Source organism: Saimiri boliviensis, chromosome 3 (assembly GCF_048565385.1).
Source record: "Saimiri boliviensis isolate mSaiBol1 chromosome 3, mSaiBol1.pri, whole genome shotgun sequence".
Lineage (NCBI taxonomy): Eukaryota > Metazoa > Chordata > Mammalia > Primates > Cebidae > Saimiri > Saimiri boliviensis.
Window position 1 is genome coordinate 167,060,846 of NC_133451.1, and position 12,433 is coordinate 167,073,278.

General features: G+C 38.3%; 1 protein-coding gene across 2 annotated transcripts in view; it reads left to right on the forward strand.

Annotated features, from left to right (window-relative positions):
• Positions 1-2,822, forward strand: part of TNIP3 (TNFAIP3 interacting protein 3) — a 109,941-nt gene extending 107,119 nt beyond the window's left edge. For both annotated transcript variants that reach the window (XM_010346716.2, XM_010346714.2), the window contains one exon: positions 1,462-2,822. In XM_010346716.2, the coding sequence (XP_010345018.1) occupies positions 1,462-1,506 (45 nt within the window). In that variant the 3' untranslated portion in view covers positions 1,507-2,822. The remainder of the gene's footprint in view (positions 1-1,461) is intronic.
• Positions 2,823-12,433: the final 9,611 nt, after the last annotated feature.

Consider the following 12,433-nt stretch of genomic DNA (forward strand, 5'->3'; position numbering starts at 1 on the left):
AGCCCATTATGACCATTTAGCCCATTTAGCCCTTAAGACCCCCTGAGCTTCAGGTTCAGCTAATCCTTGATGTGGAATAAAGACTGAGCCTCTGCCACCTACGTCTCTGGGCTGTATTCAGATCACTTCAGCATCATGCTGTTTAACCTGAACTCCTGTGAACACAAAGGCACAGAAAGTAACATCAGCAAATAATTGAGTGCACCATTTGTGAGTGGAGTTCTTCACCAGCCAGTAAGGCAAAGCCAACTCTAGGACTGTAAGGACCCATGATTCCCTTGTGGAGTTTCTCTTCCCTTGTCATTGTAGCTGTGGAGCCAAGTCTTAGGACAGAAGTTTCCTCCCACCTTCACTGTACATATAGGGGAATTCTGCCTTCCCTTCAAGAAACTAAAGACCTAACTTTGTTTTTGTTCAGATTTCCATTCTGCTGTGGATTATCCAATGGGCCACAGCCTCTCTCTATCTAAAAGTACGAGGCTATTGATTCTTAATTCTATACCTGTTTCACAAGAACACTGTACAAATTGCAAAGGAGTTAATTTTAAAATATTTAAGATACCTAGGGAGAGGTATCATTAACGGATTAAATGTTAACTTCAGATTGTTTAGATCAATGAATTTATGCTTCAGGATTCAAATTTATGATCTCAACATATTAGATACCTTTTTAACATAATGACCACAGTCTTCAGCAACATAATTTTTCAGCCTAGAAAAGTAACTTATTATCTTTCTATTTGCTTTTTTGTTACCAAAATGTTAGTTTAGCATGTCTTTGGTATACCAAATGCAGGGTAACAAGTATAAAACATTCAGTAAATTTTTAAGTTATCACGAATAAGGATAACACTTTGTTTCTTGGCATTTCTATGATTAATTTTTCCTGTTGCCATGAGTAAACTTCTTTGACTTTGTCTTTCATATAGTATTCAGTTGTGGCATTTTATCCTGATACTGTTAAAATATTCCAGATTTTTCATACTGGTCTTCATTATACACCAACAAATTTTTCTATATATTTTCTATAGCTTTGGCAATAATGTACCCAGTACCATATCTTAAAAGATCATATATGGCAAGTTATCTTCCTCTGGGGTAAGTACTGAACCTAATCTAAGTCATGTATATGACTTACTTTCATATGCCCAAGGCACCAAAATGCCGGCAAGAATGAGAATTAGTATAGAACATTCCTCTTCAGGCATAAGTAGAATGAGTCCACAACAGATTTCACAAAATGATAAGCATATGTCAGTGCTTACAATAATAACCCTCCATTTCCCGCTCCTTGATTTCTCAGTGTAAACTTGTGGGGAGCTCATGAATTTAACATAACTCTTTTTTTCTTTCTTTTTTTTTTTTTTGCCATCCTGGAATGCTATGTTAGCCTTAAGCCAGAAGAAGAGAAATAAAATGTTAATTTTTAACCTAAAACATTTTCCTACTGTTTTTTTACAGGTTTCTCCTCAGAAAAGAAAGTCAATCAGTAGAAGCACACACTAACAGAGAGGGACAACAGGCAAGAGGGGAGCCGTGGCTAAGGACCCTCTTCTTTGTACTGCGGCTTGTTTCTGCCCCAAGGGCACATCATCTTTCGAGTTATTTGTGCCTAGTCATGTTTCCCTTTGGCATGCATACAGGAAAAGGCTTCTGACAGCTGAGATCCTGATCAAGTCTGAGGAGCCAGTTACTATACAACCAAATACAACTTCCAGTTTCCTTGAAATGAGACTTGGCAGATGGATGACGCGTGACTCTCTGAAACTCTCTTCAGCATATTGCTCTTGGATCCACAAAGTTGATTCTGTGATTTAAGCAACTCAGTGTTTGGTGCAGGGATAGTCTATGTTGATTTAAAGTGCGTGCATGTGTGTGTGTGTGTGTGTCTGTGTGTGTGTGTGTCTGTGTGTGTGTTTTCTGGGGTAAAAATTTCTGCAGTTGTAAATTTTTAACATTGCTCCCATTCTTTTTCTACAGCGGCTTAGTTCTTTAGCCATTTGACTAGATATTGTTGACCTCAGTGAACCTAAACATAGAATTGAAGAAGTACATATACCTCTTTAAGTTAAATAAGTGGTTCAATCTGAATAAAACAGCATATTGGAAGCTATTCCTTAAACAGATCATTTCTTTAAGATGATGAGAAATTGTGAGCCTGCTTCACAGGAACTGATTATGAAAGATAAAGTCTTGGGCTGGGTGTAGTGGCTCATGCCTGTAATCCCAGCACTTTAGGAGGCTAAGGTAGACAGATTGCTTGAGGCCAGGAGTTCTAGACCAACTTGGTTAGCATAGTGAAACCCCTTCTCTGCTGTAAAACTAGCCAGGATCATGGCACATGCCTATAATCTCAGCTACTTGGGAGGCTTGAGGCGGGAGGATCACTTGAACCCTGGGAGGTGGAGGTTGCAGTGAGATCATCACTGCACTCCAGCCTGGGAAATAAAGTGAGAACGACTTGGTACCCCCAACCCCTTACTCCACAGTGTTCCCCACCCCTAAAGATGGAAGACAAAGTCCTGATGGGATTGTGATGACTATATGGTTATGCTGTGACTATATATATTTACAGAAGTATTTCAGACATAGGGATTTACAGTTAAATCTATTTTTCCTTCCTAAGGATTTGAGTAATTATTAATGAAAAACATAATTCTGACTTCTCAAGCCAATTAAAATGAAAGTCGAATGTGTTAAAATTTTATTGTAATTAAATCTTATAGTGATGTGACACATCTCTAAAGATTAAGCAGATTTAGAAGTATTAAGTTTATCCATTCAATAAAAATTGTGCTAAGAATTCTGCTAGGACTAACTTGAGATCCTCTTTGTGAGTATATATATATATATATATATATATATATATATATATATAATCTCAGAAATGTGAGTTCCATGGATGTCTATGCTTCTAGAAGTGAACCTAAAGCAACTGCAAAGCTGAAAATGCAGTTCAAGAAAACAATCCAAACATACCGCTGAAATGATCCAGTTTTAGCTTCCAAAAATTATGCTACGTTATTCCAGCTCAAACTCTTATTATTCCAGTTTCTGGATGCACTTGAAGCTCCATATATGGGAAGATGAAAGAAACTTAGGAAAATAAATATTTTCAGGTTCAGCCCTTTGCTACCCTCGAACACGATTTTTGAGAAAGAATTATCCTTCTCTTACATTAATTTTCTGAAGCTTGCTTTAGCTACTATTTATCAAAGAGACAAATCATTCCTGGGTATTACTTGAGTATAAGTGAATTAGGAAAACATCAGTTAGCAAGTCAGCTGTTTACTGAAGTCATACCTATGAATGGAAACGTTTTGGCATATTTCTAAATTTCCATTTCTTCAGATTAGTGAAAAAGTCATTGTAATGTCAATTTCTTGTGGTGGATTAAATTTGCCAACTGAGGTATGCCCACCAGAATGAAAACTGAAGGAACATCCAAGAAAGTACTCCTTGAGAGGCCAGGCCCAGGCCTATTCAGCAGCAGGAAATCATGATTTAACTCTCCAGTCCAGAGTCATCCTCGTACTAATTAGCAAGTTGCCAAACCTTGGCAAGATTGTGGAAATGCTAATGTAATGGGAGAAAATCCAATTTAAGTGAGACCTAATTTAATTTGAACTCCAGCGGGGGACTACAAATGTGGAAAGAGGACCCCTTGCTCAGGGCAGCTGCCATTCCCAGAAGATAGATTTCACAACCCTGGTCTGAGAGTGAGCCAGCCTCACTGTGTCCCTCCACCCATACCATTTGTTTGGGGATTTTTCTGCCTCAACTCATTATAAGAGTTATACCCTCAGCTGTGTCTCTTACTTTGTTATTAATAATACACAGCTTGTGGAAATTGTGCGAGGGATAGCTGTGTCCCTCTGAAAGGAGAGGAAGTCACAGGATCCGTTCTTAGGAAATGTAAAACTAAGCGAATTTTAGGTTGTTGGTAATCATGAGATTTTGATCTTTGATTCAAGGTCTCACATAAAGAGGAAGATGTGTTTACTTTGTCTTGGTTGTGATATGCTTAGGTGAAAACCTTCCTTCAGGGTCAGGTTAGGGCTAGGAGTTAGGCCAGCCTCTACTTCTCTACCCTATTTTTGTTTTTGTTTTGTTTGGGGCTCCACTTTTCTTACCAACAAAAACAATATTTTGGACTATATTGCTAGTATTATGGAGCATGAACTAACTTGTAGATGATCTCCCTAGTTTATTGACTGAGCTTTCTCACCCAGCAGGAGAGGTATGAATAACGCCTTGTTACAGATGATTAATCAAGGACACAGAGAGATTTAGTAATTTCCCTCCGTTCTTATGACAACTAAATGGTAGAGCCAAGATCCAAAACTGTCTTGAACCTGGGAGCGCCCAATTTTTGGCATGCTACAATTTTGCTTTCTAGATTACCTTAGCAAGTTCTACCGATTTTTTGTGATTCATTTGTGTTTTCATCAAGTAGCATTACAGGAACATGCTTCTTAAAAGAAAATATTATTATTAAAAATACTATACATTGAATGAGATTTGTAAGTGGCCTCCTGAATTAGAAGAAGTATTATCTCATCTAGGCTACTACACGGGAAAATAAAAATGTATACTTAAAGTGCACTAAAGAATGCAAGCATGGGCATAAATGATCAACATTCATGTATCAACACTTTTAATGTGGCTCAGTCACTAACAGAATCAAATCTAAAAGATATATGAATTACCAATTTGGTAATCAATTCAACAATTATTATTTAAATACCTACTTATTTCTAAAAATGTCTACGCAGCCCACATCTCATACTGCTTCTGTCTCTATGCGCTGTTCTTGGTTGAATCCACTTTGAGAGGGGAGGACAGAGTTGTTTACCAAACATTATTCTCCTAACTTGAAGGTCCCCTTGCTCTTTTTAAAATTTCTACTACTTTTCTTCCCATCTCCCTGGGGAATCCTAACAAGATTACATCCTAGAGAGATCAAATCCATTGCATTGCTATTGCGGCCACACTCTGATCCTTCTTTCTCTGGCTTCAATTTGCTGAAGTCCCAATGATACAGCTCAAAAGAAAAGAAAATATTTGCTGTGATCCCTGCTTTTCAATAATTTTAGTAATAACTTCCTTTGTCTGATTTCTTTCCTACATATCTCCCTCTTTGCTTTCATCGGTCTTTTGCTCCAAGAACAATTATGCCCACTATCTTCGCGATTCCATAGAAAAGGAAGCTTCTGTCAGCACACACACACACACACTTCACACACTCATACAAACCACAGACACAAACCACACTCATCACACTTGCTTACACACCCCAAATATGCACACCAGGCACATACTCTGCCTCTGCCTCCCCAGTCTTGCAGACAACGCTACAGGTTCCTGGGTTCTCCATTTGTGACCGGGTAAATTGATTCCAATGGAAAAAATTGCGTAGCAAAGCTAACATTTTCTCATTTTGTCTCAAATCCTCATGTGTATAATATATTGCCAAGAATACTGAGTAACTCCATGCTAAGATTCCTCCAGAGAGTAATAATGCTGAGTTCTAGAACCAATTAACTTTGCTGGTAATTGTTAAGAAATGTGAGGGAACTTTTAATGTGAGGATGGGTGGTTGTGAATCTCACTGCTTTGTGTACTACACTCAGAAGTTAAAATATTTCTGCCTGCCCGCCTTCCACTTTATTCCATACCCGTATCTGAAGGAAGAGTACAATGAATGAAGCTGCTGACATGTTTTGGTAAACCAAATCCAAAGCTTGGGGCTTCCTAAGATACTTTTAACTTATTCCTTAGAATTAATTTTCTGGAAGACAACATCTTATTAACTGCTGTTTCTGAGTCTGCTCTTTGCTGCTACAAGTGAGTGTGCTTAGATGAAATTCAGATTCCATTTCCACATCTGTAGGGAAACTTCTTGGCCTTAGGATAATGACCCACATCCATCCATCAAAGCCACACGTGGAGCCGGCAAGAATGCAGCTACTCCACTCACAGCTGCCTCTGCAGGCAGGGAGTGGGTGAGGCTGAAGCAGAAGAAAAATAGAAAAATGAATCAAAGGAAGAAAACCTCTTAATACCTCCTGGCAAATCTGGTTCGTCAGGGCATTTAAAGGAAGACAACACTCAGTTGGCACATGCAGCATCTCACAGGAACAATCAAGCTTGAGAACAAGAATGGGGGAGTGAGAATCATTAGTGCAGCACCCTGATCCTGATGTGTTCATATTTGGAGAGGATTTAGGAGGCGTCAGTGCTGGCTACACTGCTGGGCGTATCACCTCTTGCACGTTTGACACCCTCATGGCTCCATCCTGGCCCTGGGAAGGGAGACGGAGGGACGACATGTGATATCTCAGGGTCTGGCCTAGGCTGAGATACTTTGCATTTATCTCTAGGGGTTCCAATATTGGTTAAGATGTGGCAGGTAAAGAATGAGAATGGACTCTCTTCCTCCTTTGATGCTGTTTAAACCCATATAGTTTCTTTTCCTCTGTTCTTGGAAGGGAGGACCCGATGTCCTCTCAATTCCTGAACTCCCCTGAATTCTTTAGACTGAAACCACATGTCTTTTCCTCTCACCTTTATTTCTTTGTTCATACTGTCCTCATATTCCTTTCAGGTAATCAAAGGTTCAAAAAGGCAAGAAGGATGTTAGAATGGATGTAGACAGCATAATCTCAAAATTATCTCAGGAGATGTGGTAACTTATTTGAGATCTCCAGATTCCCATTTCTCAATCCAGACCTCTCGTGATTCCTAAAAGAGAATTCAGTGTCACAAATGGAATTTTCCTACTAAACCCACCCACTCTGTTGTTTATTCACTCTTCTCATATACAACATTGTCTTGTATCTAGTCCCGCAAACCAGAAACCTATGAAAAAGCACTTTGTCCACCCTCTGCTAGGGGTTGCCCATTCTGGCTCTCACATCTCTTGAACCTCCCTGCTCCTCTCCAGAGCCCTCACCCTGGGCATGGTCCACACCTGCACCACCTTCACCTGGCCCACAACTGTAGTCCATATGCGAGCCGGGTGCCCTGTCTTGCCGCTGTGTGACTCTGTCCAAGAGTGGCTTATAGTAATCCAGAAGCACTGGGCCCTGAACTGCTGCATATGCTGAATGAATTCAGTTTTGCAGAAGATCTCAGTGCTGCTGTGGCTCCACACTGAGCTACTCCAGCTATGGAACACAAATTCTTTTTTCGAACATCCCTCATGCAAGGTATGCGTATGCAGTAGAATACTTGGGGAGCTCACTATTCTAGTATACACTGAAGAAAACAATCATGTATAACCAAGGCTTTCTGTAATTGCTTAGGCCTTTTAAAGGGATAGTGGGCAGATATGAGTCAGGTTGGTGAAAAGTAAATCCCTTTACAGATGCCATACACTCACAAAGAAGAGCAAAGGATAGGGAAATGGAAAGAACAAAATTCAAATCAATAATCGGGTAGTTTATGTTCCGCCCTTTGGCAGCCCAGTATAGCTGGCAGAAGCAGGCTCTGGTGCTCTCCAGCGTGTATGACGGGAAGTCTAACGGCAGCCCCAGAAGCAGTTCTAAGAGCCACTACCAGGGGCTATGGAGAATTAAGTGCTCAGGGCCCTGGTCCTCTACCTAACTCACAGAGAAGCTCCACTTTCTTTTTTTTTTTTTTTTTTTTTTTTTTTTTTTTTTTTTTGAGACGAGGTCTCACTCTGCCGGCCAAGCTGGAATAAGTGCAGAGGTGCGATCTCAGGTCACTACAACTTCCAACTCCCAGGTTCAAGAGATTGTGGTGCCTCAGCCTCCTGAGTAGCTGGGATTACAGGTGCCCACCACCATGCCCAGCTACTTTTTGTATATTTTGTAGAGATAGGGTTTCCCCATGTTGGCCAGGCTGGTCTCGAACTCCTAACCTCAGGTGATCTGTCCACCTCAGCCTCCCAAAGTGCTGGGATTATAGACGTGAGCATCCGCGCCTAGGCAGAAGCTCCACTTGTATCTGATTTGTAGACTAGAGCTTAATACACTCTTAAATGGAGTTTATCTGACAAAAAGGGGGTCCTGTTTTTAAAAATTCAAAAGCCCATAACCTATAGAAACAAACTCCTTATTATGACTTCCAAGACGTTTACAAACGGCAGCTCTCCCCAGAGCATCCTCTTCCAGCCATAGTCAGCAGCCCCTTTCCTTAGAGAAGTCTTCCCCAAGCCATTTATTCATTTTCCCTCCTGTGCTACCAATTACACCAGCTTCACATGTTTAGTCATCATTATACAAGTAACATTGTTTTATCAAGTATTTTGTTTCCATGCCTGTTTCCCTTGCTTATCTGTTTGCTCCTAGAGAACAGGAACTTTATTTTTATATCTCCAAGGTGCAGCACTGGAAGTAACTCTAGGTGTTTGACAAAAACACTTAATTTCTGTGAACTTCAGAATTTCCTTGAGCAAGCCTCCCAGATGTTAGTTGGAGGCTTCCAGCCCCTCTGATGTGAACTGTCCTCTCTGTTTCACCATCTCATCATTACCTCCAAAGCTCATATCAATCTGGATGTAAACTTGTATGTGAAAACCAGAACCCTTCAGAGGTGCCACAAGTCATCTGCCCTCCGCAATGATATTATTGTGGTTTGTACAATCTGTCCTGAAGACTTGTGGAGTCATGGGAAGGGCTTGCATTCATAGAATTCCATTAAAAGCCCCTATCTAGTATTTGTGTATCCTGCCTTCTCTTCCACCACAACTTTACTGTACTGTTTTTATTTTTATTTTCTTGTCTGCTTTTCTCCATTTAGTGTCTAGCCTCGGAACATTTTCTCTAACTTTCTACTCCTTCCCTCTCATCAGTAGTAATAAAAATGTCTCCTTTTGTGATAAATATAGCTGCTTAATGGCCATCGCTTAGTTTTCAGTGTGTCCTTGAGGTCTTACCCTCTACCGAAAGAATTACCAATGCAACCTATCACCGGAAAACAAACCAAAAGCATTGCAGGACTCTTTCTAAGATAAATTCTGATGAATTTAACTTTTTTCAAGTGCTGAGGCTTAACATGAAGACGATAGCTTTGACTCTGTGGGACCATTTAAGGGTTCAATTATAAAATGCATATAAGCTTAACATGGTGGCTAGCACACGGCAGGGGCTCAATAAATCCTTTGGTTTCTTTATCTATAAAGACAAAAGTCAATGTTGAAAAGGTTAATAAGATGTTGCCAAGAACTGTAAAAGGTCTGAGACTTTATTCTACTTCCAAGATAATGGGTGAGCCCACCATGGTTTCATGGATGCTGGCAGAGGATAGGAGACTCCTGGATCAGAGACAGAGACTTCGTGACTCATATGATGGCAGTATTCATGGTGTTATCATTTTCTTGGACCAGTTATCTGACCCCTAACTTCCACAGGGTGAGTAAAGAAGGCCAAGTGATGCCTACACAAGCAGTAGGTTGCATCACAGAAAAGGAACCCTGAGCGTAAAGAATTCAAGTCTTTGCAATGGTGGGTAAGAGGACATTATCTTCATTATACTAGACATTTAACCTGTATGCTATTAATTCTAGAAGGAGACACTGTCTTCTAAGTCTATTCACCACTAAATTATTTTTGCAAGTATATTCTAGAATTAAGGCATCAAATTCCTCTGCTTGTAGGACATGTATAATAGGAAAAATTTTCTCTCTCAACAGACAGTTATGAACAAAATCACAAATTTTTCAAATAGTGTAATAAATTGTACTATCTATGTACGCCTGGGATGAAAAGTTGGGTTACAGGTATATTAATTTCTTCATCTACAAATGAGAATACCTACTATTAACAATTCAGTCTTGGACATAGTCTGAAACCCTTTATCAATTACAAGTTTTAAGCTTTAAGCAAATTTGTGGTAGGATACACAAATACTAGATAGGAGCTTTTAGTGGAATTCTGTGAATGCAAGCCCTTTCCATGACTCCACAAATCTTCAGGACAGGTTGTACAAACCTAAGTTATTAGGAATATCTTTTCTTATTTATCTTTGGTTTGTATTGTATGTGCATACTCCAAGAATGATTAAAAAAATAAGTAAAGAGTTTTCTTTTTCTTTGAGGAAAACTATTCCAATTTAATACTCCATTAAAAGGCCCCAGAGAGGCAGGTTGCTTGCTTGGTTTTTTACTCACTCACCTCAATATCCTTTAGAAAAAGTATGTTTCTCCACTGGACCTGGTTTGATCCAAAGTACTCTCTACCCTCTCATGAGCAAGGGATAACCATGTGATCCAAACCAGGCCAACTGGACACTTCTTTGCTAGCACTGGGACTTCCATTTGGTAGAGGTAATGTACCTTACCAAGGTACTTTCCTTGGTAAGGTAATGGTTGCTACCTAGGCCCCTTAAGATGCACCTTGTCCTAAGCTTCCCTGTCATCTCTGAATCAGTCACTATCTCTCCAATCAATTCTTCCAGTCAGACAGAGTTAGTTTCTCTAGTTTTAAAGGAAAGAATCTTGATTAATCACAAACATGGGAGTTAAAGTTCAGAGAGTTTATTTCAAGGGTATTTTGGGGAATATATATATATGTGTGTGTGCGTGTGTGTGTGTGTGTACTTTTCTTTACAATATTTTTCAAAGTGGAAAGTGAAACTGGAGGTGACCTGATAAGAATATAATGAGATATGATACAATCAGATGAGTTAAGCAATTCAAATGTTATGCTTGGCAGTCTTCCAGAATATTATCCTGAATCACAGTGCAGTAAATTTTAATATATTTTAAAGTGGAAAACACTATAATAAAGAATAAGACAATGTTTCATTTGAGTTTTCTCTTAAATCTAACAAAGCCCCTTAAGAAGATATTTTAATGAAGCAAACTTGGAAAAAGTTACAGTAAAGTAAGAGCCCCAAATCCCATGTCTAATTTCTTCATTTCTCTTTCTGAAGTGCTTACTTGCATATACTTTAATTTTAATCAATTATTAATAAATAAACCATAAGAAATAGAATTCCTTTGTGTAAGAACTATACCAAATGAATTTTGCTTTAAAAACCAGTGGGATGATAGTGATTCTTTCCAGCAAAACATCATTAAAAAATTTCCAGTTATTCTGTCATAAAATGTTAATTTAAACACAGAGTAGCTCCTTAATAAGAGGTTAAAATTCCTGGTGGCTTCAAAGTTTTCTGTAAATTAGTACCTTTGTGGATAATTGGTCAATTCTACACATATCCTCTTATTTTGGTCACTTATCTATTTTGTATGTTACTGTTTGTCAATATCACTTATTAGAAGTTTCTTTCATTTTCAGAAAACTGTACTATATGTACAGTGATGGGTGACAAGAAAGAAATAGAGATACTTCCTACGCTTTCTATTGTCAGAGGAAAATTACTAGCAGCCATGGGAGGAGGCAATGAAGCAAGGGGAGACTGAAGCTCCTTTTAATTTTCAATATATTCCTTGGTCTTTCAGTGCCTCTAGTAGTATTGCCCTCATTATATAAAACACAGTAGATAAGCTGTCAAAATTTGACAATTTAAATTAGATAAAAATATTATAATTACATTATATAAATGGTCCCCAAATACCTTAATTTATGGTAAGCAAATAGAAGTACCTTATTTCTTAGCAATATACTTGCATTTAAAAAAATACATCAAAGTACTACCCATATCTAGGGTTCGTTAGAATGTAGCAATGGTACATTCAAGGAGTCTGCCTCTCTGAGAGTTTGTCTTCCAGTTTCAAAATTCTGAAGATTTACTGGTTTCATATTACACAGGCCACAGTTCAAAGCTGAGGACCACTTGAGTCAGAAGTGCTAACTTCTGAAATCTAAGAGCATTTTATCTTTTGGCCATTACACAAAATCCTTTTTATAATTTTCATTTTGCAATTCTGAAATATTTTAAGTAAAACCCTGATCCCAGTGTTTTTAAGATCTTCTCCTTTAGAGAAACATTATATCACTTAATGACATTTTTTAAAAAATTATATCACTCAAGGAGAAACTAAATTATAAGTGTGGTTATAGAGTTAGCAATCTAGCAGAATGACAGCTTTTGATCTTATATTATAGTTTTTAGACATCCTAATGAAGACTAACTTACATGTTATGCAGAGGAATTTTTAAGGTCTGACAATATTTCAGAGTAAAGTAGCTTCAGGCATATTTCTGATATTAATATCTGCAAGGAACCTACAACTTTCAAGAGACAATCAAGTTGTCAATTAGTTTTGACAGAATATGCATCTCAGTTCCTAATTAGGTTATTTCAAAAATTGAAAGCACAAATATGTCAAAGATATACTTGAAACTGTTGTTTAAGTGACAAGAAATGACTAATAGGAAGTATATATTCCAAGTGTTCTTTCCTGTATGGCTAATCTGTGAAAACTTTTATAGATCTCACAATTTTAAAATTAATATTCTATTTTCTCTAGTAAATCCTAATTTTATATATGTATTAATTTCTA